At 38.5% G+C, this 27,975-nt stretch overlaps 2 protein-coding genes across 3 annotated transcripts; both read right to left on the bottom strand.

Moving 5' to 3' along the window:
* Positions 1–4,035: 4,035 nt before the first annotated feature.
* On the bottom strand, positions 4,036–8,621 carry bcl2l10 (BCL2 like 10). 2 transcript variants are annotated; one of them, XM_004539604.5, is made up of 3 exons: positions 8,465–8,621; positions 6,688–7,146; positions 4,036–4,829 (listed from the first exon to the last, which is right to left on the bottom strand). In XM_004539604.5, the coding sequence occupies exons 1-3, from the start codon at positions 8,576–8,578 to the stop codon at positions 4,707–4,709; spliced, it is 696 nt and encodes a 231-aa protein (XP_004539661.1). In that variant the 5' UTR covers positions 8,579–8,621; the 3' UTR covers positions 4,036–4,706. The 2 variants fall into 2 exon arrangements, with proteins under 2 accessions (XP_004539661.1, XP_004539662.1); XM_004539605.6 differs by lacking the exon at positions 8,465–8,621 and adding an exon at positions 7,966–8,262.
* A 4,685-nt stretch (positions 8,622–13,306) lies between these two features.
* Positions 13,307–27,655, bottom strand: gnb5b (guanine nucleotide binding protein (G protein), beta 5b). Its single transcript, XM_004539878.4, has 13 exons — positions 27,522–27,655; positions 26,624–26,773; positions 23,241–23,352; positions 22,183–22,319; positions 21,972–22,013; positions 20,998–21,074; positions 20,760–20,892; positions 17,901–18,044; positions 17,599–17,690; positions 17,016–17,064; positions 15,273–15,369; positions 14,888–15,054; positions 13,307–13,811 (listed from the first exon to the last, which is right to left on the bottom strand). Exons 2-13 carry the CDS (start codon positions 26,747–26,749, stop codon positions 13,800–13,802), a joined length of 1,188 nt encoding a protein of 395 aa, XP_004539935.3. The 5' UTR covers positions 26,750–26,773; positions 27,522–27,655; the 3' UTR covers positions 13,307–13,799.
* Between the last annotated feature and the right edge of the window lie 320 nt (positions 27,656–27,975).

Below are 27,975 nucleotides of genomic sequence, written 5' to 3'. Positions count from 1 at the left end.
CTGTGATTTCTATAAACGCTGTCATTCTCTGCTGCTGGCCAGTTCCACTCTGTTAAGCCTAAACTCTCCACGTCTTTGATCCTGTTGTTTGTGATTGCTCCTGTAAGCTGCTTTAGCTGGTAAATGTTTACTGACTGTTAAATGGCTGCGATAATGTGGAGGAACCTCTTTAACACTGAAGCTTGTTGAGTAAAGCAAAGTTTTGGGGAGCTTCAGGCATCTTCAAGCTTCAGCCTGCTGATTGGTTGGGCTTCTTCTGTGTTCCTACAAGGAGTCTGCAAGCTTTCCTGACGGGTTTCTCCCACAGTCCAAACAGATACGTGTTTGGTGACCTGGTTATTCTAAACTGAGATGAATAATTGCAGATTTTTTTTCCTAGCACAACTGCAAGAAAGAAATGGACTATTTTGCCTGCAGGATCATTTTTCACACACACAAAAAAAGTCACTGCTCCCCCCCCCCCACACACACACCCACTCAAAGTGTCACAGTCGTCTTGTGTTCAGTGCAGTATCCTCATCTGCTGGCCGACACTCAAATTATCCACTGAGACCTTTCGTGACTGGGCACCGCGGTGGTTAGCACTGTTACCTCACAGCAAGCAGGTCCTTGTTTCAAATCCACGGGGTCTTTCTGTGTGGCGTTTGCAGTTCCTGCTTGTTTCTGTTCCACTGCGTCACAGAGATTAAACTGGTGAAACGTTGCTCTTGAATGCAATCATGCTCTCAGTTAAAGAATAATTCTGAACAACATCAGAGTTGATGGCGTAAAACTGATTTGGATGCAGTTTTAACAGAGCTTTTTTTTTCATACTTAAAAATGTCATGTGGATATCTTCTGTTCTTATGACGTTACAAAAAAATTATGAAAATTATTTCTTGGTATGAAGGTAAAATTTTGCATGGCTTCAATAAATACACTAAAGGTATTGTACAGAAAAAAAGCGACAGATTCTGAGGGACTTTTTCTAGATTTGGTTTATTTTATTTTGAATTAACGTACAGTGATTTGCCATTTAAAAAAAACACATCAATTCATGTGCAGGCCAAGTTTCGGTTTCAGTCTGGTCAAACTGTCACGCCGCGCTAGCCCTGTTTAGTCAGTATACAGCTAATTCACTGGAGGTCTCCATCTCCTGAGAGCGTAACACACCCACAGTTTAATATTTTTGGGTTTGATACACTTTCCATGATTGCCTCGCTGTTATGTATCTAGGTTAACAGCAGGATGTACTCACAAACACAGCCAGATTTTACCAGAAATCTGGAGTGTATGTGGTTTACATCTTTCTATTTTCACTCATTTACTAAGAAAAGCTCATGTATAGCTATGGCCTCAGCCCACCACAAGCCTTTGACCTGATTTCCCTTCCTGGGAAATGGATTTGGTGAATTCTGTATCTGTGTTGAAGTTGCTGTTTCTCATGGCAATAATGCTTTTTTTGTCACATGATGAAGTGGTCACATTTGGTCCAACTCCCAGTTCCCACGAAACCATTTCAGGGGCCGTGTTCTGCTCCCTTGAAAGCCTTCGATCTTCAGATTAGACACTGAGAAAGCCTCGCACAGTTTAGAAAAAGAAATTGACCTCTGACATTTTCTCTAACTTCTTATGTTTCCCACGAACGCAATCATACCCAGAAAGCATGTTTTGCTAAAATCTTGAGAGGGCCTTACTGGTATAAACAGAGTTGGTGGGGGGCAAATTCTCCTACCTCCTCCTTCTGCATTTTAGCAACGAGACATGTTTCATGACAAACTGGGGTTGATTGTCTGTTCCTGTTGAATCAGAAACCTGGCCATGCTTTTCTATACAAACCTAAGTTTTAAGAAATATGTAAACAAGGCTTGCAGTTTCTGCTGCTACCATTTCAGAGGTATTGCAATCAAAATTCAATTTTAAGATTTTATTTGTCAATCTTTGGTCGTACCAATTGTTTTGGCATAACTTTTTCCCGCTTTCTGTGTCAACATCACAAAGCTTTGAGTTTTTGATTCCTAAAACAGAGTTTTGTTATCTTCTGCTGTCTTAATCACAGTCGCATTTTACTGTGAGATGGCATCGTTCAGTCTGTTTGTGGAGATTAAAAAAAAAAGGTATTTTCTGGTCTTTTTTCCTTACCGGGAGCGTTCTCTCTACATGCACAATTTATACATTGTACATGAGGAATTATTGCCCTTTTTCACCTGGCGCTTCTCTTGCTGTAGCAGGAAATATAGTTTTGACACAAATTACCACAGAAAGCAGAGTTCATGAACTACTATTAGCACTGAGACGCTGTTGTTCCTTTACCAACCAGCGTGCATCCTGAGATCCTGAGGCAGGAATCTGCTCAATGGTCCCGCCTCACTAAAGTCGACTCAGTTTTTTTCTGTTAGGGTTTTTTTCCATCTTCTTCTAATTTGGTAATGGCCCAGACACACTAGAGCAGAAATAAGATGGCAGTGTCTTTGACACCATGACTAACTTGGTTGGCCAGTGAGTGCACTGAATCTCAACTAATCACTTGGTGGCTTGGGGTGGTTTTGATCACAAGGCAGTTGCTAAAATGCATGCGTCTCTTTTTTGTACGCACTTCTGTAATCTACATGTGCACTAAAAGCACTTTTCCGATTTTAAACTGCAATCACCCACATTTAGTATCTTGTGCACTTGTGCAGATGCTGAGGATGACCTGCTTTACCTTCAAGGCACAGCTGCCCCATTGATTTGTATATTTTTATTGTCCTACTTTAATATTTTATTTAATGACATTTAATAGTTTTACTTATTTTACATTTATTTTGATTTAAATAATTAATTAATTAATTTTCCCTTACTGAAACATTTGCTACAGGTTTAATGTTTTGCTGCTGAGCATTTTAGATTTTTCGGCTATTTAAAATTTGTTCTTGATCATTTAGTGACACTGTTTATTCTTGATGTCACACTTGCTATGGTTTAAATTTAAATTGCTTTGTATATTATAATTGATCCTTTTTGCAGGTCTGAATCTTCATTTAACTATTTATTTGCCACTTTGGTGTTTTTGTAAAGCACTTTGTAATGCTAATTCTTATAAGTGTTGTCCAAAAAACTTTATTGTGAAACTGAAAAATAAGATAACCCTTTAAACTTGCTGCGATGTCTCTGCATGATTTGTTTTGCACTGAAAGCTTCTTTCATTACATGTGGTTTTCACAGCTATAGCTTCCTGATGCAAATATCACACCTGAAAAGATCTCCAGATGTCTTATCTACCTAACTTATGAATGTCATTTGAATTATTTTTGTCAAATTACATTTGAGCCTCATTGCAGATCATCTCCATGTGTTCAGTGATTCCTTCAGGTGTTTGTGAACCTGGCTTTGAAGACAGTGGATGTGCTTATTATGTTGTGTAAACAGATGAAGCAATGAAAGCTGGCAATGTAATTTCCTGCAAAACATTAATAAAGGATCTAAGTTGATAATATGCAAACCTACAATTTCCTTCCTTATTTAGAGTGATAAGAGCATCACTTTGCAGCAGCCTCTCACTGCTAAGTGGCAACAGTCACACCCAGAACATCTACTTTGAACACAACATGGCAACTAAGCAGCCTCTCGTTTTGTATAGCTTAACTTTGAATTAGGATACTTATACATTTTAATTGATGACATATATGAAGTAAAAAGAAGGCCTTGGTGTACACCTATACATCTACACGTGATCGTGAAATCAACTATTTATACTGTCTGGATTCAACTTCTGTCCCTCTGGTCATTACTATTACTTCTTTCTCCTAACAATACAGAGAGTAGTCACTTTACTAAAATGTTGTTGTTTTTTTAATTTCTCTTTATTCAGTGCTGCACTAAAACATTTTTTAGTGCAGCACAACAGGATTTGAGTTTGAGCGTCCACCAGTGGAGGAGCACAGGAGAGACGGCAGGATATATCTTATTTATGAAAATGTGTCTGCACATGAAAGGAGGGACTGTCATTTACATTTCCCTGTCACGCTCCTGACCTCCGGCACAGACATTCAGGGGAGGAAAAAAATAAAACATGACAACATTTAATAAACACTTTTATTTAAAAAAGCAAAATAAATTAGAAACAATGTAAAAATATAATTTGGAGGAATTTTATTTTTTTCCCAGGAGTAATCTATTTGTATTCAGAATGGTCCCTGCTTTTTGGTAAGTTGACAAAGAAATGTTTTATCTAGCACCGTTGCATGGGAGTACAGAACAGCGTTGCTGATCTTGCAAAAATTATACAGTTCATATGAATTCAGGACAAACGGCAGACTGCAGTGTACTGGTTTCATATAAATACAATATATTAAATTTTACATTTTACTCTGGAATGCCTCTATACCATAAAAAAAAAAAGAGGGGCAGAGGATCATGAAATCAAAATCTGAAGCTTTTTACCTTCACTGCAAGAAAAAGAAAAGAAAAAAGAAAAAAAAAAATCAGCCAGGATATGTAAACTGATCTCACTCACTGCAACATTTCCAAAGGCATTCAAATTGGTTTTACAATCTTTAGGGGCAAGCGACGAATGTCAGTTTTAAGGGGCTCTGAGACTGTGCAAACATTACCGTAACATCGTGAAATAACGTTCTTTCACTACAGAGGGCCCTTTTTTGCAGAGTGGTCGCCGGACGTTGTCCAACGTTTACGAAATCGTGCCGAATTTTAAAATATGTGGATGCATCAAGTGTGGAGAATGCCAGCTAGCGCACCAAGAGGAAGGTAAGCCCAGCAAGGCCGACACCGGCGGCAGCAAACAGCGCTTTCTTCATGGATGAGTCCTGGCTCACTTCTCTGGCACTGCGGGAGAACTTACAGAAGCCTTCCTACAAGAAGACAAACAGAAACAACATGTTCAGTATTATTACGAGTGCTGCTTCCAGTTATCCCCCCCAATGCACTGTTTTAGAGAAAGCAGCTACACCTCTGTACCCCCCCCCCCTCACACACACACACAAAGACTGTATATAAAAGATGGAGGTAGCCACCACGCTGTAAACAATTGGTTTGTTAAGTCTTGTTATGAGCAATACTGCTGGGTCTTTACCAGACAGTACAAAGGAACTGCTGTTGTGATTTGTCGCTATATAAACAAACCTAAACTGAAGCCTCGAGCTGAGTGTTTTCATCATTATGTTTTTAAAGCAGACACAACAAACAGGGTGCAGATCTGTCTGCCAAACCACACCTGAGCACACCTGGATTTAATTACCCAAATTTACAAAATGAACTCCATGTTCATAATGCGGGTTTAAAAGCACGTCCGTGTCACTGGTTTACTGGTCAGACATCCAACTTTAATACCATCGACATCATTTCATTTGTTAATGTTTTATGATGATTGTTATGGTACATTAAAACTAAAACTAGGTGTGAAAACTAGAACAACTTGAATCAGGAGGCTTTGTGATGTTTGTGACACAAAATTTACCAGCTGCATCAATTTTGTTCTGGCTAAATGTTGGCCAAGGCCAAAGTCTTCAAAATCGATTCATTTTTGTTTGTTTGTTTCCCCAGGAGCAAAGAGGACATAAAAAAAATGTATAAAATAAATGTATTTTTAATCTATTGGCTGATTTGTTTTTGCCTAAGTATCAATGTCGACCCTAAATTCCTATTATGTTAATTATGAACAAATTTAGGCATAAACAATGATAAATATTGGCTACTGCCATCAGTAGAAGTCATCTTAATTGTTTGGGCTGATATCAGTACATCTTTGTGTATAAAACTCAAATAAATGTACAACAACAGAAGTAGTATGTTGGAATTTGAATTTTTCCATCTCTCCATCGTGTTTTCAGACTGAAGACATACATTCTGACCAGCGAGTGCACCTGCTCTCAGCTCCAGGTGTTCTCGCTGCCCGACAGCTGCTTGTTTTTCTAGTCATACCACGCTAACTTTCAATACAGCTAAAGCCAAACTCAACACACACACAAGCTTTGACTGTTACTACAAAAAGTCCATCTGGCTGTGTCTGTTGAAACCAGCTGCCAGCCAAAGAAAGGAGGGGTGTGTGTGTGTGGGTGTGTGTTGGGTAAGCCCATTCATAAAAGCCAGCATCTGATGTTCAGTTGAGGCTTTTGGGACTCAGCCAGAGGGCATTATAGTTCACGTTTTTCCAGTAAATAAGCAGCCTCCCAGCAGGTTTAACCCTGCTAAGTCATCATCTGTGATCACCCTAACCTTCTGCTACTGGAACATGTTTTATATTTTTCTTTTTCTTTTTTTTTAATTTTCCTCCAAGTCTAATCCTTCTAAGTTGCCTTAATTACTCTTTTTCTCCACTTTAAAATCTTTTAGATTTCTTGGCGAGACAAACTTTACCTACCACCATTATTGAGATCTTGTTGTTTTAGCATAAATTCCCCAGCATGTTGTCTACAATTACTTTGTAATTCCCAGAATCACAGTAGTCTCAACACTCATTGTGATGCCAAACAAAGTAATAAACAAGAAAGAATCTAAGAGATTTGTCCCTGGTTGTATCTTATGGCATAAACCTAAACAACAGATCAATCTATCAGACTGGTGATTTCCAGTGACAGTAATTCAAAGAAAAACAAAACACAAAAATCCCCCAGACAACTACCACTTTGAATCCACTGTTTTGCTCTTGACATAATCAAAGCCTCCCATATCTTCAGTTTTTGTGTTGACTCAGTTTCAGGGAACACCTACCCATCCATCATTATCCAACAGCCAGTCTTTCTTCTCTTCTCCCAGGTAATCAGCTATGGTCTCTGCCAGCCTTCTGCAGCTCATGGGCTCCTGTCCCAGTTCCTGCTGTTGACGAGGGTCCAGCCCCGGCTTCTGCTCCAGGATCTTTCTGGCCAGCACTCCAGTAAAGGCGAAAAGAGAAACAACCCTCCCCCAGTTCAAGTGTCCATCTCCAACCAGCTCCTTCATCACCTTTCTGAGGCTGAGGCAGTGGTCCGGTCCACACTGCACCAGGAAGGTCTGAGCGAGGTTGTCGAAGCGAGCTTGGTGCTGTCTTTCGATGTCCCAGCCTAGACGCCTCATGGCAGCGGCTGATTCGCTGGGAGGTGGAGGGGCTTGATGTGGACTCGTGCAGCAAAAGGACAGGTAGTCCTCGGCCAAAACCAGGGTCTCTTTCCACAGCCCACAGAATTTCATTTTCTACAAGTGAGGGGAAAAGAAGACGAGCTTAAGGAACTTGCCAATCGAGACACTGAACTACTATGAAGAACAAATGCTGATGATCTGGTTTTATCATCAGTAAATCTGCCGACTGCTTCCTAAACTGTGTGTTTGGTTCTGTATAATTAACAACTACAAAGCCTCACGGTTATCCCAACCCTGGATAACTGGGAGGGTTATATCAGGAAGGGCATCTGATCTGCCATGCTGTGGCAACTCCCTTGAGAAATATGGAAGCAACTGAAAGTACCTTCTTCATTTGAAAAGTGAAAATGTGACACTGGTTTTTCCCGGCATTTAAAACAAGGTGCTAACACTCACCTTCTGGCAAAGGGAAACAAACACGATCATTTTTTCCCTTTAAAAAAATGTGTATAAAAGCTACCAAAAAATATGGTAAAATGACTCAAACAACCACGATGACATGGTCAAATTACCAAACTGTCTTCTTTGTACTGTATTCCCTCTCTGTACTACAGTAACTAAACGGTTTTAAAGCCTTTTAGCTCTGAACTGATGTCATATAAATAATGAATACTGGCTGCTGACATCTCCCAGAGTCATCTTAACTGATTACAGCCTCTGTATAAAACCTAAATATAAAATTATGAAGGAAAAATCCTTTAGCTTTCGCCTCCAGCTACCTCAATCGTGTGATTAACAACAGACGGTCTTTCAAACTAGTTTCATCAGCTTTGCTTTTGCACCCGCAGCTGTTTTCATATTAACACCGGCCAACCTAACGTAAGGGTTTTTCCATTCTCGACATAAAAATGCGTAAAAGTCAAACACTATGACCTGTGAGTCGGCTTCGGTTTCCGCGTCAGGTGTCGTTAAACGCAGGCAAAGAGAAACTGTGGTGTTAGCAGAGTATTTCCGTAGGCTGTGCTGCGGTTTAGCTTTAGCTTTCTGTTAACGGAAGCCACAGCGATGCTGAAGACGCACAGCTATCTCCACTTAAAGAGTAACGAACGGACACGCAGATCAAACAGATTGTAGTTTGGGAGTGGGGTCACTTTACGTGACCGTTTACTGTAGCAGCTAGCCGTCGGCCGGGTTGTTGGCTTTAGCTTCACTGAGTAATCGTTGATCTGTCACCAGAGCAATGGAGGACACAAAGGAGCGCTCGCGAACGGAGAGCGAGCTCAGCTACGACAGCCACGTCTACGCAGTAAAAGCCGGTTTAAACCGACCAAAAAAAGACACTCCAGTGTGGACATTTTCCTGTAGCTCTCTAACAAGACACAAATTAGCAAAATAAACACGTTTTTCTTAAATATATTAAACAAAGACTCACCCTCCCAGCGATATCAGACTGCTCTCTGCACATACAGACGGCGGAAGGAGAGCGTCGGTACAGTTGAGTCTTCCCTTCAGCTGATGCAGAATGCGTGACTCCGCCTCTCGACATGATTTTTGTGCTGGGAACGTCGTGTGGACTGTGGAAAGAAGACACCACCGCCACGGAATAACCAGCGGAAGTGTGGTCATGGTTTGGTATGGTACAAAAAAGGGTGACAAATAATCCATAAATCATTGTTTTACGTTAAGTAGTTGTCATGAAAGATGTCTTTGTGCCTAGGTATTTTTTAAATTTACATTGCCACAAATGGAGACCATAGATACAATGTAGAAAGTTATTGTAAAAACAAAACAAAACTGGATGGTTAACTTGTTTGGTGTTGTGTTTTACCAGACGAGAAAACACTTGACATGATCAGAACATAAAAGGATCATTCTACAATTCGGGGACAATTTAGGCTTTCAAATGTTGTTTGTTTGTTTTTTAATTAACCCTATGTTTTAACATTTTCTGCTGTCCGTTAAGAAACTCAAATAATAAACCATCAAAGTGACATTTTTTTGAGATGCCATACTACAGAACCTTATAAAGTAGAGTTTAAAAATATAGTTTAATATAATCTTGACCGTTAATTTAAAGGAAGTTACCATCATACTGAATACTCAGTTTTAGATAAAACTTGTTTTATATCAACGTTTGAAAACAAGCTAGCACAAATTAACATGGATGAATAGATATATAATCTAGCATTATTTATCATAATTTACACAAGTGTATAATACTTGTTTTATGTGCATGGTAACAGGGTGTGTAGATAGCAGTGTTACAAATCAGTGCGATCAGTAAGTCTTGGTGTTTTCTCAGAGAAAGGTTGAGCTGAAAGTAAATAAATAAGTGTAGTTATATAAATAAAGGAAGGAAACTGAATTTAATATGTCTTCTGGACACCAAGTATTACAAACTATGCCAAAGAGAACTGACCTCAGAGAACTGTCACTAGCACATGACTTATGTCACTTCCTTTTTCCAAGTTTTTTCTCTTCCGTTTCCCAACTAGATAGGTTTCATTAGAGAACAGTAATTATATACTGCAAGTTATATCCCACAACACTTGTGGACTTCTGTTAAAGTATATTGATGATTAAAATATCACTTAATAATTGTAAAAGACATGTCAACAAAATTAAAAAAAAAAAAAAGCAAAAAAGTGGATTCATAGTTTATTTTAACTGTTATACTTAACATGCAATTTGGTTATCAAGTGTATGGATTTTCAGGGAGTCCAGGACTTCTGACTTGTAGCTTTCAATTATTAAATCATTTACTAGCAGGGACTTAACAGAGGGGATTTAATGTCTATCAGAGAGATCAGCAAGTAAAAAAATTAACAATTTTACTTTTTGGTGAAGTCGAGGATGTTATATTGTTCTTTCTTCAGTGTGTACGCCCTATAGCTTACACATTGCTTCTTAGATGCAATGGACGGTGGATGTCGTATATTGTGTCTAAAAAAAACAATGGACATCCCTGCACAGGCTCTTTAAAAATTGGTATGTCCTCTGAGCTTTCACCTTCCTGCTCTAATGTCTGGAGCTCCTCCATCTCATCTGCTGACAGCAGGAAGTCTTTCTTTCCTTCAAGAATTCTGTGAAAATTCCTTTCTGCATCACTCAGTCCTCTGCCTCCTGAAGTGGTTGAAAACAGGAGTTGGTAAATCCTGCTCTCCACCAAATAAAATATTATAATATTTCTGAAATCCTATGAAATTGAAGTTACGAGTCTCATTGGACTTTTTGGACCCTTGTTGACATAAAACGTGGAAGCTGCAGTCCCCGTCATTAAAAAAAAAGTCAATGTTGCCTGTTAGTCAAACCCCCTCATTATGCTGTCATTAAAAATCCCAGGATATCATAAACTGTGATGACACAGAGGCCACAAAACTCATTTTCCTTAGCTTGGTTTGTCTTTTGGCTTAAAAAGTCCAGGTAAATCTACAGGTGTAATTTTGATAGCAAGGATTAATTAAGTTAATTGTTAACATTTCCCACGGCTCAGAAAGCAAACTTGCGGTTTATGGACATTTCTTTTTCGCCACTAAACAGTGACATCTGTTACTCGTTCCAAATCCATGAACAGCATATATGCATATAATCACTATGATGATAAACTCAGTGTTAATTTTAGGGACTTTCACTTCATGGTAATACCCGTTGTATGCTTGTCCTTCAATCTCCGTTTCACCTTCCCTACATCATGGCCTTTCTCTGTCTACACTGGTGTTTCCCCCTGGGTGATTCCCACTATAAATTTATGACAATCTGAATGCAGGCTAGCAACGAAAGTGAAAAAAACACACGTAAAACAGAGCAACCTAATCCCCAGAGTGCATGTTTTCTATGACATAAGTTCAATCATCTGAAATGCAAAGTTAGTGGCTTTCGGAGAAGGTCGATGTCACAGAAACACAGTGATGCAGCTGTTATGTTATTAAAGTTGGATGCTGCCCTTCCTACAACAGAAATGCCACCACCCCCCCCCCCCCCCCCCCGCTGTACTGACTGGACTTAGTGGCATTGTGGTAAACATGTCGCTAGATACATAAAGTGATGATGTGGATAGGGTGGCCGACCTTTGACCTTTGTTTAGAAAAAACAGAGACGTGTAAGAACGGCATCAACAATGCTTTGAGGTCAGAGACTGAACAAACAGTAGAGGGTCATGACATGAGAAGTCAGTGAGCGTCTCCCACCTGACGCCCTCAGAATCAGCTTATTCTTTGTCTCTTAGGCTATTTAATGAAGCCATGCAAGGCTTTGATGCATAAACTTGGAGGGATGGATAAAAATTTGGGGCTTTTTGATTCATTTGATATTTCTCAGAATTTGAGCCCTCCTAATAAGCACAGGAGATTACCACAGGGCGATTTTATATGGAAACAATATGTTTGCTTCCTTCAGGGGAATGATGTCACTGTTACAAAATGCTGTTTAAACGTTATCGTTCTGACGTAAAAGTTCTTTTTTTTTTTCTTCTAAAATTATGTACACTTTACGTCATCGTGGACCTTTGCACATGCTTCCTGCATTACAGCATTTGTTTCCCTACCATACAGAGAACCATTGTTCACCCTTCATCGTCATAGTCCATGAAAATCAAATATCAGAAACAGGAAGAGATGTGTGAATCTAGAAATGCCTCGATAATAAAAAAAAAAACAAACAAACCACCAGATGAAAATTTAACTTAACAGTTTTAACTGGGATTCCAATAAGAAAGGAAACCCAACTTTACAAAGACTCTCATATAAGACCATAAAAAAGCTTCCATGTGTGCTTATTGTTTTACTTAGCAAGGGAGTCAGGAATGTTACATTCAAAATAAAATATATATTTGGCTTTCACATACCAATACCAAACCAGTAACTTAAAGTTAAAGTAACTAAAGTTAGTGTATCTTTTTTGGTGAGATGGTTAACATTTGTTTTGTTCTGTGTTCATTATATTCTTTGGTGTTTATTTTGGTCAAATCCAGATATAAAAGCGTTGCAGTTTAGATGGAGTTGTTTAAAAAGGGTAGATGTGCTAGGCTAAAACTACAGCTTTCACATTTTTAGTCAGTAGCTTGTGTTATTTTCCAGCTGTTTTTGCAGTTTGTATGACACTAAAGATAAGATTTAGCACTATGTTAAAATTTCAAACATCCTGTCAGCATTAGTAATGTCCTGCTTTGACCCCCCCTCTAGCATACGTTTTGCTTCCCATTTACTTTTTTGATATATGGTCACCTTATTCACAAACAAAGTCAAGTGTCGAATCTTTTTTTTATCTCCATATCCTCTGCAGAGCCAGACAGTTTTATGTTTACTGTGGATCAGTTACGTAATTCAACAAGCTCAGTGCCTGTTAACTGATTGTCAGACAATCATAAAATGTCTGGTATGTGGAAAAAAATAAAATAAGGTAAATAAAACAGACAATATAAATCAGTGCATTCAAACAGATTGTGTACTATAAAGCAATCTGGCATGGTATGTGAGTAGGAATAATTGTGATAACAAGTACCCGACTGAAATGGTCCAACAAGGTTTGAGAATTCAAACAAAATCCTGTCCTGATCTTTAGCACAGGGAACCAATATCTTTTTCTTTCAGGAACTGTTATGAAATCATTCATTAATTTATATTAAAAAAAAAGAAGAAACAAAAAGCAAAAAAAAAAAAAGCCAACAAAAACATTTTACTGAGCTTTTCATTGCTGCACTACCCTCTTTCTGCTGGGATACAGTGTAAACGCCCCCTAGTGCCACTAAATGGAACCAAAGAAGACCGCATTTTCTTCTGTCTACTTCCTTCTCATTTTCTCTCTACTAACTTTCCCAAAAAAATCATACTTGGGGATTTAAATGCTTCAGTGATTTCACCAATTATAACCTTGCAATAAAAGATTTGTGAGATCTCTGCTTATTTACATCTCTCCCCTTCCCAGAACAGAAGAAATGCAAATTTCAGCCACTGGAACCGAATCTAGGTCATCCTGAATGCCGGGAGGCTGAAGTTGAATGCAGCTTGAGAGGCACAATCAGTTAAAATGAGGGGATTTACAAAAGTCTTTACATGCTGCTGTATGCTTTGTTAAGCCATATCAGGTCAACCTTATATGCTTTTGCATTTGCATCTTCAGAGTGTGGTTAGACATGAGTGCATTAAAAGGATATATATAGTATCCTGTGTGTCAAGTAGGGGCCAGGGTAGAAGTGGCTGTAGCCTACATGAAAATTTGTATTTTCCCCACAATAAAATATGCATTTTGAAATAAGAAAACTGAGGTTCTATTCAAATTTCTTTTCTTGTGTTTAATCATGACATCAGCTACAGCAAAATACCAAAAAAGTAGAGACAATATACACAACACATTTAACAGCATGTGCAACTACAGCTTCTTAAGAAAAGTGACAGTGGGCATTATTTACATGACAATCGGTAATATTGTTTGCAGTATGACACACAAGTTTGATCATGCAGATGATTTCTAAAGGTTATTTGGCTCTTTACAGGAATACATATTTCACACTATGTTAAAAAATAACATATTTATTTAGCATCAGTCATCAGGGTAACAATAACAAAGACTGGGAATACCAACTTCTGCTTAAACAAATATCCACTTTATAGATATTATTGAATATTTTCATTCAGAGACATCTGAGGGCTTGGCTGACTGAAGGTTTCTTCAATACACACCTGAAATAGTGCTAATATTTCAGGCTGGGCTTTGGGATTATTGGCCATCAAATGTAGATACCTTTGTTGGAAACTACCACGATAAAAACTCTAGGCCCAAACCTGCATGAGACAGAAGTGCAGAGTTAAAAACATAAATTTTTATGTCAGTAGCTACATTAAAAAAAAATAAATTAACCAGCCACTTTATTAGATACCCATTCAACTACTTGTTAACACATATATCTAATCGGCCAATCACCGGGCAGCAACATTTAGGCATGTAGACATGCTTTGACCAAGCACTTGAATGGGGAAGAAAGATGGTTTAAGTCTGAGTATTTCAGAAACTGCTGATTTATTGGGACTTTCCACAGAATCATATCAATTGTTTACTGAGAAAGGTCCAGAAGAGAAAATATCCGGTGATCAGCGGTTTTCTGGGTGAAAATCCCTTGTTGATAGGTCAGAGGAGAATGGTCAGACTACTTCCAGCTGATAGGAAGTTAACACTAACTCAAATAATAACTTGAAAAAGAGTATCTTTGAGTGCAAATATGATGAGCCTTGAAGCAGATGGGCTACCGAGGACCACAGAGAATGCTCCTGTCATCTAAGGACCGGCAACTGAGGCTACAATTCACAAAGGGTGACCAAACTTGGAAAAATGTTGCCTGGTTTGATGAGTCTTAATTTCTGTTAGATGGTGCGATCAGAATTTAGCATAAATAACATGAAACCACGGATCCATCCTGACTCGTTTCAACAGTTCAGGTTGCTGGTGATGGTGTGACAGTGTTTAGGATATTTTCTTGGCACATTTTGTGTCCCTCGCTATCAACTGAATATCATTTAAGCACCACAACTTAACCTGAGTTTTCTTGCTGACTATGTCCATCTCTTTATAACTACAGTGTACCCATCTTTTGATGGTTACTTCTAGCAGGATAACACACCATGTTACAAAGCTCTAATCATCTCACAAAGAATTGAAGAAGTTCTGAGAGCAAATGAATGTCCAATCCAGTATTAGCAAGGTGTGCCTAATAAAGTGGCTAGTGAATTTATAAAATGACTCATTCACTAACGGAACATGAAGTATATTTTTAAATTAAAAAGCCACAGTAAATTCCAAAACAAGCCTACTGTTTACCCAAAACAAAAATATAATTTGATCCTGTTGAGAAACTCCAGCTCACCCGTAAAGTGCTATCCCAGGAAGCTGAACAGAGCGCTGTGCCATCAGGTGACACTCTCACTCTGCTAACACGGTTCTCGTGACCAAACAATATGGTGGCACGAGTCCCCTTCAAAACATCCCATACATTGATAGCGTAGTCATTATAACCAGCGAAGAGCAGACGGCCTGAGGGTGGAAGAAAGAGAAAGATATGGTGGAGACATAGATGAAAAGGAAGTGGGAAAACCAGGGAAGCAGACACTCACAAATTATAAGGTGAAATTCCTTTTGAATCTAAATTTGAGACAGAACAGAGAACCAAAGCGTTCTCAAGCTTTCTTGAGCCAAAACGTACTGAACACATTTGTTACAGCAATTTAAAGAGTGTTTGACTGACTCCTCACCGCTCAGAGAGAAGTCACAGGTGGAAGCGCCAAATATGATGCTGTCCTTCTGGTAGACTGCCACTTCACGGTCAGCTCTCAAGTCATAGAAACGGCACTTTGGAAAACCAGAAAACATAGAAACAACCAGTATGTAAAAACATACCAAGGTGGTTATTCCGGTAAATGGCCTACAGTGCAGATTATCAGAGTAAATCACAGCAACGAGGCTGAGGTTGCTTTTAGAGCTAAACTGATGTTGCCGTTGTTTCTGCCACGCCCTAATTAATGTGACCAATCAAATTACAGGGAGACAGGAAAAATAATGAACACTTAACCTAAATCCAACCTGAGAGGTAGCATAAAACTAAACATGTCTCATGACACAGACTACACATGTCTGTACATGTACATGGGACAACTGTTAGTAAAAATGTAACACATGTTTAATGTTTGTAAAAGGACCTTCTTCGTCTCAAAAAAAAAAACTCCCTCAAAATGCAACTTAAAGATGAAAAAAAAGGAAATTCGAAATTGGAAAATAAGTCACCTAAGTTTAAAAAAAACAATCTCAACAACGACTATTGTTCAGAGACAATAACTCCAGTCTCCCAAGGGAAATGGATCCATTAATCTGGGACAATCTGCTCTTTATTGTGACCTCGTTGCACTTTATATTATCTCGCCTGACGTCTTAAAGTCTTCCTGCTTTAAGGTTTTTCTGCCAGAAAGCACTGAAGGAAAATTTCTCCCATCAATGGCTTTTTCCTTTCGTCTCAGCCACTTGTCTGCTAATATAAAACCTAATGTAGTTGTACAATTTTATCCAGGTGTAAGCTTTGAACCACAGGTCAGAGTATCAGTGCAGTCCTGCTTTCTTCCATAAACATGAAGTCTCTCACGCTTTCCAGGTTTAAGGAGGAATCATTTCATCCCAGTCCCAGCTTGAGTCCCAGTTTGTTTTAGAAAGAATTTTACTGATGACAATAAGTCTTTATACTAAGGTAATTAATCAATAATAACAATTTTACATCTTAATAAGTCTAAATAAGTGCTGATAATAAGATCACAAACAATCCTTACAGGATTTGTATGTTTTTTTTTTTTGTTACTTTAATGATATTACCACATTTTTAAAAATGTATTTAATAACAGTTAACTATGCACTTTAAAACTGACCTACACATTTTTTCCCTAAAAATACCTTATTATGGGTAATAAAGCTATTAATAACTAATGTGCTTTTTAAAACTCTAGGTGTCTGGCTTGAGTACTACATGGTGTCGAGACTGAAAAAAACAAACAAACTAAAGTACAATATTTTAGTGCAATAACATCTCAATGTCTTTTGTTGTCATTGCTTTTAGTCTCTTATTGATAGCTCTGTATTGATTTTCTGCATTTGGTATGTTTCTGTTTTTTTACTTCTATTTTAATGTCATCCTTAAGGTTAAGCTTATACTCAGTTTTATCTTGTTTTGTACTCTTAATGTATCTATTCTGTAGCGTTGCTTTTAAAGCACCTTTCTAATAAATAAAACTATTAATGTTGTTATAAATGCCTTGATAAGAAAAAGCGAATCACAGAGTTCACAATAAAGCTTAATAATGTTCCAAAAATAAATCAGAGGGAGCTCTGTGACTCAATATTAGTGCTCCACGCAGGAACTGAGACAGTCATTTATCGTATTGTATCACTGATGGCACAGAGTGACATGAGCTCATCGAAACAAACAGATGAGCAGGTTACATGACAGGACTCACCGTCGCATCATCAGAGGCAGATGCAAATGCATCTCCACTGGGGTAGTACCTATGCACAAATAGACAAAAGCAGGTTTAGAAATGATGCGGTAATGATGTATTTTCCATTGAAGAGGAAATTGACAGATTCTGTTTTTAATTTAAGCTTTTCTTTTGAAGTAAGTAAATTATTTTGGTGCATGATCTGCATCACAGAGCTCAGTCTGTATGACCAACACAAGAACACAAACAAGTCTTCTAAATGAAAAATGTGTTGGTTTCTCAATACTCTCCTTTTGTTCACACACTGAAAAAATATCTATAAGAAAATACAAAAATGTAAAAATAATGTCTCAGAAATAAATTAAAACTATTATATTTATTTTTGTTGAATTGTTTTTCTCTCAACATCAAAAGGCAGCAGCTGTCTTCACTCAATGTGTGAACATACTGTATGTGGTTTTGCTCTTCATGGATTTTGATTTATTCAATTTGCTCCCTTTGGCTACAGCTTTTTAATGTCTGTCAAAGAAATGATCCATTTTTCATTTGTAAAATCAAGAAACTGTGATTCACTTAAGCTTTTTAAAAGAGTAGGACCCACTTCACGCAGTTGATGTCAGACTCGTGGCTCTCGAAAGATTGAATGTTCTGTCCAGAGCGCATGTCCCACACATTGGCCTTCATATCACAGCCCTGACAACACAAACACACACATACAGATAAACAGACACACACAGGCGCACAAAGAAAATATTGTTGTTCTCCAGTAAAATCCCAGTTTCTTCATCATAGTTCAATGAAAACCAAACACAAAGAAGTGAATTACAGGGTTTCCCCTGAAGAAGACCACATAAATCTCAAACCAATCCACAGAATATTTCTCTCTCTCTCTTTCGCTCTCACCCCAGAGACAAAAGTGTTTCCAGTCTCAGATGGGGCGAGGTCCAGGGACAGGACATCAGCTGTGTGACCGTGGAAACTCTGCAGCAGCTGCCCGCTCTCCACATCCCACAATGCACATGTGCCATCGCCACTGGAGGTCAGGAGCTAGCAGACACAAATGTACAGAGATACATGAATATAAGAGCAAGGCCATGCATCTTCTTTATATATACACAACACTTTTTATCACTCATGCCTGTTTGTTTAACCCTTAAGCAACCCAACTACTTTAGCAGCTAAAATGATAAGCATCATTTATGACCCAATCATATTTTATGGAAACTTCAACTAAAAGCACAAACTGCAGAACTAAATAATTTAGACAATTGCCATTTTACAAAACAATTTTTTTAACCCAAAGGTATATTTCAGTGAATTGTGTAGTACAATTGTGTATTTTTACATGCTAGTATAATTTTAACACCAAAATATGACACCATCGTCAGTGTGTTTTTTCCATCCTGTTCTAACTATACACAAAGCTCTGATTGTTGATGTGTAATATTATAAAACACTGAAATATAACTAAATGTTAGCAGTCAGAAATAAATACAGTCCTTTCCACAGCATTGGGGAGTTCCTGTAAAAACTCGGAGAAGCAGATTGAAGTAATCATGGCATGAAACGTCACAAAGGCACGTTCCAATATCTGATTGAGGTTAGAAATGATTTTTAGGGAAATGTTTTTAAATATCTTTGCCCAATTGAGAACCTTGAAGCCAGTGAAACCCAGACCATAGAAACTAAACAAAAAGGAAGCTTAGAAATATTAAAATAGTTTGGAAAGCCTATTTTTTGGTTGAAACTGGGATACACAACAGAACAATGATCCCAAGCACACCAGCGAATCTACAGCAGAATGGCTGAAAAATAAAATAATCAAGGTGCTGTCCTTGCAGCACCTTGATTATTTTTGATTTTTTTTTTTTGCTGCGAAATGTGGTTCTAAAAACTACTGAATCATGAGGCGTCCATTTTCACATGACTGTTAACTCTAGCACTTGATTAATTCAGAGAAGTGAAGGTTTCTTTACCCTAAACACCCACACAGACATATGATTAGTGGTTTTATCTTTGCTGGGTTTTTTTCCTCCTTCTTTAAAAGTATTTTTAGCTGCTTGGTTTCATTTCTCAGTTCAATTACGTAGAAATGAAACAGATAATACACTAGATAGTGTGCTCCTAATCATTACGCAATTATGGTCAAATAAAGTACTTTTTTAAAAATTAAGCGTTCGGCTTGTTTTATTCTGCTTTTATAGATGGATTGCTCTGAGGGGTTGTCAGTTAATTTGCCAGGAAATCTGACCTAAAGAGGAACCTTTGCCTATTTATTAGTCAAGGCAGGTTTTTTTTCTATAGCACAGTTCATGCACAAGACAAATCAAAAGGCTTTACATAAACATTAAAAGGACATTAATAATAAAAACCTAAAAAAAATAAATACATGAATGAAATAAAATTAAAAACAAAACAAAATATCGAGAAACCGTCATCAGAATACATGAAGTGAGTTGCATATGATACAAACAGGCAACGTGGGGAAGAAGAGTACATCCTCTCTGTTACAAAAACTCTTACTATGTATCTGAATACAAAGAAGCAGACAAAATGTCAACAAATCCTCTAATGAAAACAGATTACGGGCACTTAGAGACACATGCAGACATCTGAGGTCCCTGCCGGCTGGTGGATTAGAGAGCTCCTGCTGGATGACCCCAGGCACAAAAAACACCACACATCCTGCCTGCACCAAGCGGTAACTCCAGTTTCAACACGAATATAATTATCAGTAAGCCACAATTACTCCCACACACAGATGGAAATCTCAGCGATCTGACGGAGAGCCTTTGCATCACTTTACGCACCACCAGCCTGACCTTAAAACTTCCATGGTTGGTTCGTTATTACTCAGTGAAACCACACAACAGCACCAGCTGAAAACCTGAGCTAACACACGGATATACACAAATACTACACGATCAAAGCATGTAATCTAGACTTTAAGGGATTTTAAAGCTGCTCAATTGAGTCTCCTACACACTGCTGCAGTAAAATATACGGGAACTTAAAAAATATAAAGACTGGCATGCGTGACAGTGTGTTGAAGGGAGAAAAAAGACGACAGACAGGAAGACGACATGCATGTGTGTATTTTTGTGTTAAATGTTCTGCCCTCAAGTCACTGTGCTCCACTCTTCTTTAGATAAAAGCCACTCAGTGTCTATTAATACACCCATGAGAGAGGATCATACCTTCCCCCCCCCCTCGTCTCTTTCCGGCCCCTCCTCATCCCTGCCACCCATCTCCTTTCTCCTCTCCTTCCCTGCCCTCATTTTACCTCCACTCCCACTGTGTTCCTGTGCCTCACCGAGGGCCAAAGTGAAGTAAATTATTAATGCCAAATATTTCAGGTCGTCTCCTTCATGTTCCCTTTTTGATTCTCTTCCTCTCCCTACCTGTACAGAAAAGACCCCTAACTTTCAACATATGGAAGCCAGTATTTAAAAGAAAAATGAAGAAGATAACCGTCACTATTCCTTGAAAAAACAAGACTGATTAGATGTAATGAAGGAGGGATGGAGGTGGAAGGGAAACATTCATACGATGAGCAGCTTGATCGGGTAATTATGCCATGTTTTTTCTTTATATTTAGCAGTGCTACAAAAGCTTTTCTCGCTATCATGGCTCAAAGTAAAGAAAAATCCTTGTTGCACTCGTTGGCTGCATTGAATATGCTACCATGTACTTCTACTGGCTATTTGAGAAGCCTGGAGGACCACATCCCCTAAAAGCTCCACCAGCTGATGCGCCGCTCACCTGCATGTCAGAGTTGGTGAAGGAGCAGCCTGACACATAGTTGGTGTGCATAGCAACCGACTTCTTCTTCGCAGCCAAGTTCTCATTTTTGTCCAGAGACAACGGGATGACTGAGCACTTGTTATCCAGGCCACTTTGGGAGAAAGCAAATGTTCAGTAATGGGTTTCACCCCAGTTACAGCGACAAAGTAGTCACCGATAACCATTCATGATTAAACACAAAGATCTTTCCCCCTACCCGCATGCTATAGCACAGCCCGAGGGGGCATAAGCACACGCCAGCACCCACGTGCACGGCAGGGGAACTCCATGCTCCTGTGGGAAACAGAGAACGTAATAAACACACATACGCAAAGAAAAAAAATGGTTATTATGGTTAAAAAAAACACATATCTTCTTTTTTAACATAAAAACAAGCAAGGCAGCTTGTGCACAGCTGTGGTTTAATCTGGATGTGGTGTGTATTAATGAGGATTAAATTCAGTGTACTTATGCCTCCTCGTCACGAGGCATAACGGCTAGAAAAGCTGAATCCTGGCTATCATTTAAGGCCGGACACATACACTGAGTGATTATGGGGGACAGATGGATAGATAATATTTGAATTCATATTTCCATATAGTCATGTCAAGTCCTCTTTCTCTCTCTTTGAGGATATAGGATGGCCCACTCACACCCTCAACACCAGCACATATGGTGATGGAACATGCATCTGAGCATTCAGAGGAAGAGAAAAATCACTCAGACTTACATAACAGACGGAGATTGATTCTGATCTTTTTTATGTTGAGGGAAATTATTAAGGTAGACTGAAAACATGAGCATTAGCATTAATGCAAGAGCACTAATGGTGCTGTAACAGTATGCATTATATGTTATATTTACTCAAAAAATTAAACTTGTTATTTTTAAACTTGGGACAAGGTTCCTGTAATGTAATTTTTGCTGCAACTTGAGATGAATTTGGACTGAAGCGTGAAAGATTCACAGCAGCAGATTGTCATATTTTGCAAGCCCCTGACGTAAAATGTTCCTCTTTTCCTTTCCAGAAATTTGCAAGGAGAGGAAAAGCACATGATGTTTCCAAGTTCCCAAATTTCATAGACATGAAATTCATAGTTTTTTTTGTAATTTTGCAAGAATAATAAAAAATGCACTAAAAGTTCAAGGAATTCTTACACATACAAAAACGCCACATAAAGGTTTACACACCTTATTAAGAGTGAATGCATCCCAGACGATCACTTTTCCGTCCTAGGATAGAGAAATGAAGTCTTTTAATGGAAAAATAAACGCACAAAAACAAATAGGCCAACACAGAATAACAGACACACTGTTGTGTCATAGAAACAACACAATATTTATCTTTAGATACTACATCTTGTGTATGGATGTATGTGTGTGTGTGTGAGCAGGTGCATACCTGTGATGAGCTGACCATGCGTCGCTTGTCTTTGCACCAGTCCATACACAGCACCTTGTTCCCGTGACCCTTCAGTACACGTCTGGTCTTTATGGAGAGAGCACTCAACACCTCAACCTTCTCTGCCACCTGGTGCACTGAGGTGTAAAACACACGCGCACACACACACACACACACGCACGCACGCACAATTTACCAGTGAAAAGGAAGTGAAAACATTAGCAAAACAAGTGGTTTTTATGAATGTAGAAATCTGTGCATTTTGCTGTTTTTTCTAACAATTTCATAATCAAAATAATCTTTATCTAAAAAAAGATAAAGATATTTTTTATATTTCTCAACTGCTAATGCTCTGTTGTTGTACATTTCACTTAAATGCACATTAGCCTGTTATTAAATATCAATGATCTGATGCTCTCACTCTGCCAGTGAACATCACTGTCGATAGGCGATGCTTTTATCAGATAGATATTTAGTAAACTTGGCTTTCAAAACTGCTGTCATGTAATGTTTTTGTAGTTCAAATATGCTTGTTATTAGATCATTGCTAGCTCTGCCAGTAAATTACAGCATTAGTGGGCATAACGCTAAAGAGTTTGTCCTTGCAGGCGCACTGTTGCCTCTGCATGTCAGCTTCATAGACTGTAGCCCTAAATTATTATGATTATTATATATAAAGGCAGTTGTAACATTCAAGTGACAAAAAAACATTAATAATTCTGATCTGCCAAATAAAGTTTTTCATTCCCCAGCACTTTTAACTAACAGCCGTATATTTCCAGTGTTTTCTATACCAGACTTATTCATGATCAAATATCCCCCCCCCCCCCCCCCCCCTCTGTTTTTTAAGGTTCCCATCCTTTGCCCCTCAATTAAAATAACAAATCCTGGAAACGCCCCTGCACAAAACCTCTCCTTTGCCACCCCATGTAAAATTTCAGAGACAAGTCCAACAGCTGGCAGCTGCATATTTTAAGCAGATAAGAAAATGTTTCATTAGAAAACGAGAAGCAGAGTGCTTGAAGCTCGTTTTGCTGTTTGTTTAATTCATCACTTACACTCCACGTCGTTCAGCTTGTTTCGCTCCTCCTCCAGCTTCTTCTTCAGAGTCTCGCTCTCCCTCTTCAGTGACTCCAGGGTTTCCCCTTTTTGGAGCCCCTGACAAGCCATCTTCGAGAGCAGAGAAAAGAGGAGAGCAGAGGGAGGAAGGGAGCGGGAAACAAGGGAGAATTGGGAGAAGCGGGTGGTTGGCGGTTAGAGGTTTGTTTAAATAGTCCTCGAGCGCGACTGTGATGCTGTTGCGCGTGCTGCACTCCGCTGCTCTGCTCAGCCTCCTCCCCCTCTCTGCTCCCTGCACCGCTGTTCACCGGGAGCTCCTCAGTCTCCACCTTTTGTCTTATTCCCATATTCCAGTTATGGCATGACAGCTGCTTTCAAAACGCGTTGTTATTTAACATAAAAATTTATGCAAGAAAATTTATATGAGAAAATATTAAGATGTTTAAATAATGATGAGGCATTATATATGAGAAAGCTGACAATCTTCAGTTTAAGTTTGTGGGACAATTCTGAAAAGGTAGGTCTAAATCCTATTTTGAGTTTTTAGTTTTTCATCAGTTTTTTTCTGGAAAATGTTCATTAAAGTTAATTTAGACAGTCCGATTGAAGGACTGTCTAAATTCACATTAACATATCTAAAAAATTCGAAGTATATTATACATAATTGTGACTATATAAACTGCTATTGTAAATCTATCCAAGCGCCTGCTTATAAAAAATAAAATTAAAAACCACCACAATCTTAGAAAATGTTGCTATACTTTATTTGTTATTTTTTGTGGTGGAAAATTGAAAGAAATAAAATTGTGAGCCTCTATATGTCTTATATGTTATTTACTGAAATGTCTGCAGAGGGACCAACTCATCACAGAAGGTAAGACAGTCTGCAAACGAGTGGCCACGAACAAAGAAATGATTCAATATTTAAAGCTTGATTCTCACGCATGCATGCTGGCTGGAGTCTAACAGAGTGAAGCCAGATTGACCTAAACAAAGATGCAAGATGCATAAACCAGAGCTGCTCTGCTCGCCTTGAGGCACATGCAAAGGGTCACTGCTTATACACTCCCATTTACGTTAACCTGTGTGCAGACAAACAAAGCTTTCACAGTAAAACAAAGAACAGAGTAAAACAGTTACAGCTCTTATTTTTCTTCTACACTTCTCAGCGCCAGTGCTGGAAGTGAGTCGCTCTTCTTGCATCACTTTGCCACTACTGGAGATTCCAGGCTCTGGTTGCCTAGGTAACCCTTTACCATATTGCCGCCCCGCACCCTGACACATGGCTCAGTGGTTCGCTTCGCTCTTACTGATGCTAAAAAAAGTTTTATATTTCTTTTAGTTTGTTTATCATATTCTCTCTGGAGACGTCATCTTTCAGGCTGCTTTTAAATAAAAGGTTAAATGGGTAAAATTATTACTGGTCAGTTTGTTTCCTGCGCCATCTTTAGGTAATAAATGGTATTACATGAAAGTATAGCCCAGCCCTTGTTTAACTTTGCCTGATGTCTCTTCAGCACAATAAAGAGATTTCTATGACTTGAGCTCAGAGCAGCTGTTTCTTCACATTCTGTTAATAGCTTTTTTAGTAGAATTTAATGAGTGGTGGTGATGATTGTGCACTACCACTTAAATGAATTTAATCATTGTTTTTATTTATTTTACTAAGTTTAAACCCATAGCGGTAGCACCTATACATTCATGTAACAACAGCAGCAGGACACATAAAGCTTGATGAATTACCTAGCAGGTGATGATACAGCATGTCTAAACATGCTGCAGTTTCAATACTGTGCCATGTTGATAGTGATTAACATGTTTGTGTGTCCTTTTCTGCAAGTGAATATCAAATAAAATTGACAATTTTTCCCACACTGGCCATTCAAATGTTATTTAACATAATCATTACATCAAACCTCAATAGAATCAAAGTAGGCAGTTTGATCCTTTGTTACAGATCTATTGTTTGTTTAATTGAAGCAGATATGTTAATATTATGTAAAGTACATGTTAGGAAGTGTATTTCTGTCCTTGTTTGGAGATGATCACAGGGGACACTGGTGTCAAGTGAGCTGAGAGCCACTTCCTGTGTGTGTGTGTGTGTGTGTGTGTGTGTGTGTGTGTGTGTGTGTGTGTGTGTGTGTGTGTGTGTGTGTGTGTGTGTGTGTGTGTACATGTCAAAAGGTGCTGATGAGCGATGGGTCATTAGTTAAACACATGCTGCACAAAGTGTGAGTGTCTTCAAACTAAAGATGTACCTCACATGTAGAAGCACGTCCTGATTTTACCACTAACCCTAACACTAAGCCACAGGAAGAAATATATATTTTTTAAAAAACAGCAAGGAAATTGTTTTACAGACAAGTGCAAATAATTTGTTTACACCCATCTGCTACTACAGCTTTAATATTGTGATAAAATTAAAATACATATTAGAATAGTAGCATTTCTTTCCAGCATGGAAGTACAGTAACTTGGACAGGTGAGCTAACCTGATTTCCACCTGTCAAAACTACGAACACTGGCATTTAGCTCTGTAAAGTGAATAATTTCAAAGTAATAAAATTGTTTCGATATTTAACAAACAAAAAATCTCCAGTTCATCTGCAGAATGAGGCAACTAAATTAATAAAATGGAGCAAGCTACCAAGCTCAAACAGAGCTAAACAATATTTATGTGTTCCCTAAATGCAGATAATACTTGACTCACACATTTTTTTACATTTAAAGGGGAGTAGCAGAATATCTGCCTTCAGATATGCAAGGTTGTAGCATTCATGTTAGTGATGCTGGAGGCAACGAGCATTAGTGACAAAAACATCCTGCAGCACTGTTGAGCATACCAAGCTGTCCATATTATCCCTCGATTGGTGAGTTAGGAACACTCCGGGCATTTTTTGCCAGTATTGGAGAAACAGACGTCTCATCATGTGAATTGTTAGGTGGTAGCTGCTCAAGTATAAAGCTTTTAAATCAGGGACAGAGGACTTTTTTTTCACAAGGGCTACACATGACATCTATGCTTATGTTCAATTTAATAAATTTAATAGACATGGTTGATTAGCTTAAAGGCTATTTGCCGGCCCTGAAGGGCGAAGACCTTTTCTCTAAAAACAACAACCTTCTGTTAGAAAATGTTGACTGCTTAGGTATAAATTTGTTGCACAATCATAAGATTACTTACATAAATGCAGTATCAGCTTTTAAATTAGGCTACATCTTGTTAATTGGTATGCATTGCATGAGCCAATAATGAATGATTATGTTATGAACATGGACACACTCATTGCAATCATTCACAATGGTATTCATTAGCATAATGCTGCCTTTTGTTTGATTTTTGAGGGGAGGTGTAGCGATGAAAATGAAAGGAGAACATTACCATTTCCACACAGAGGGAGCAGTAGTTGGTGGCCTCGTTCTTAATGTAGATGTTCATCAGAGGACTCGGTTTACTGCAGCTGTCGCAGGGGCCAAAAGTGGCCGCCACGAAAGTCTGGTCACACATGGCTGCAGAGGATCACCAGCACACCTGCAGAAACCCACAAGACACACACATAAAGATGACTTTAATCATCAGGATTACATGTTGGAGGGTTTTCTTTGTGGCTCTTCTGGTTTCTTTTCTCAGCTCTGACCACTTGTCTTGTTTTGCGTTTGTGTGTGTGGAGCTGTACAGAAGATAAGCAGCTGGTAATCTACTCCAGCCTGATCCTCCTCTGAGGAGAGAAGCTATTCTGGGAACCACACACATCCAGCAACACCGAGTTCACAGCAGTGCATGATAAAGGACTTCCAAATCTGAACTAAATATGGTCATCCAAAATATGGATCAACATTTTATCGCTTCCCTACACAATTATATACATTTAAACTGAAACTCAAACAGTTTCCCTCATTTATAATGAATTATCATTTCATGTCATTGGCTTTCCATGACAGTATAACTCATATAATGAGTAAATAATGTATATATAGAACAGCATAGTGTCATATTGGTAGATTGCATTGAGAAGTTTGCACACAAACTCAAAAAAGTTAGTTTTCATTTGAACTTCTTACTGTCCTTTGATGTGTGATGTAATCACATATCAACTTTCTGTTTAAGTTGTCCTCATATGATCTTTTGTATCAAGTGTCTTAATCATTTGGATACATTTAAATACCCAACACGGTCTTTGATGATTTTATCTAAACTGCAGAGTCAAACATCTAAAACACCAGCTTCCAGTCAGTCCACACAGATAGCTGCCATATCAACAAATAACAATAAATCTTACCTTACAAAATACTTTTTCCCCTCTGTAGAGCAGCTGCTTGTCTCTGGAGATCTAAGTGGATGTTTTCTAGTGAAGAGGATTGTCAGTGAGGGACAGAGAGGGAATGGTAAGCTTCTTAGTGAAGCATTTAAGCCCCAACTCTGCTCTGCTTTTACCACCATGCTTTATACACTCCTGCAGCATTACCTGTAAGGCCTGGGAGGTTACTTTTACTGTGTAACCCCAGTGCATTAGTCTTTTGGATCACCACCAGCTGCACAATTACTTTATGGCACCAATTTACCAGTTATAAGCACAACCGGATTTGCAGAGGGTTTTACAGAAAAAGTGAAAATATTTCAGTGAGCAGCACTTCTGTGGGTGAAAATGTCTCATTAATGTCAGAGGACAATAGCTGGAGTGCTTCCAGCTGATAGGAAGGCAACAGTAACTCAAACAACCACATGTTACAACT

The sequence above is a fragment of the Maylandia zebra genome, linkage group LG1 (genome assembly GCF_041146795.1).
Source record: "Maylandia zebra isolate NMK-2024a linkage group LG1, Mzebra_GT3a, whole genome shotgun sequence".
In the NCBI taxonomy this organism is placed as follows: Eukaryota; Metazoa; Chordata; class Actinopteri; order Cichliformes; family Cichlidae; genus Maylandia; species Maylandia zebra.
The sequence above is the reverse complement of the archived record's forward strand: the minus strand, read 5'-3'. Positions and strand labels throughout refer to the sequence as shown.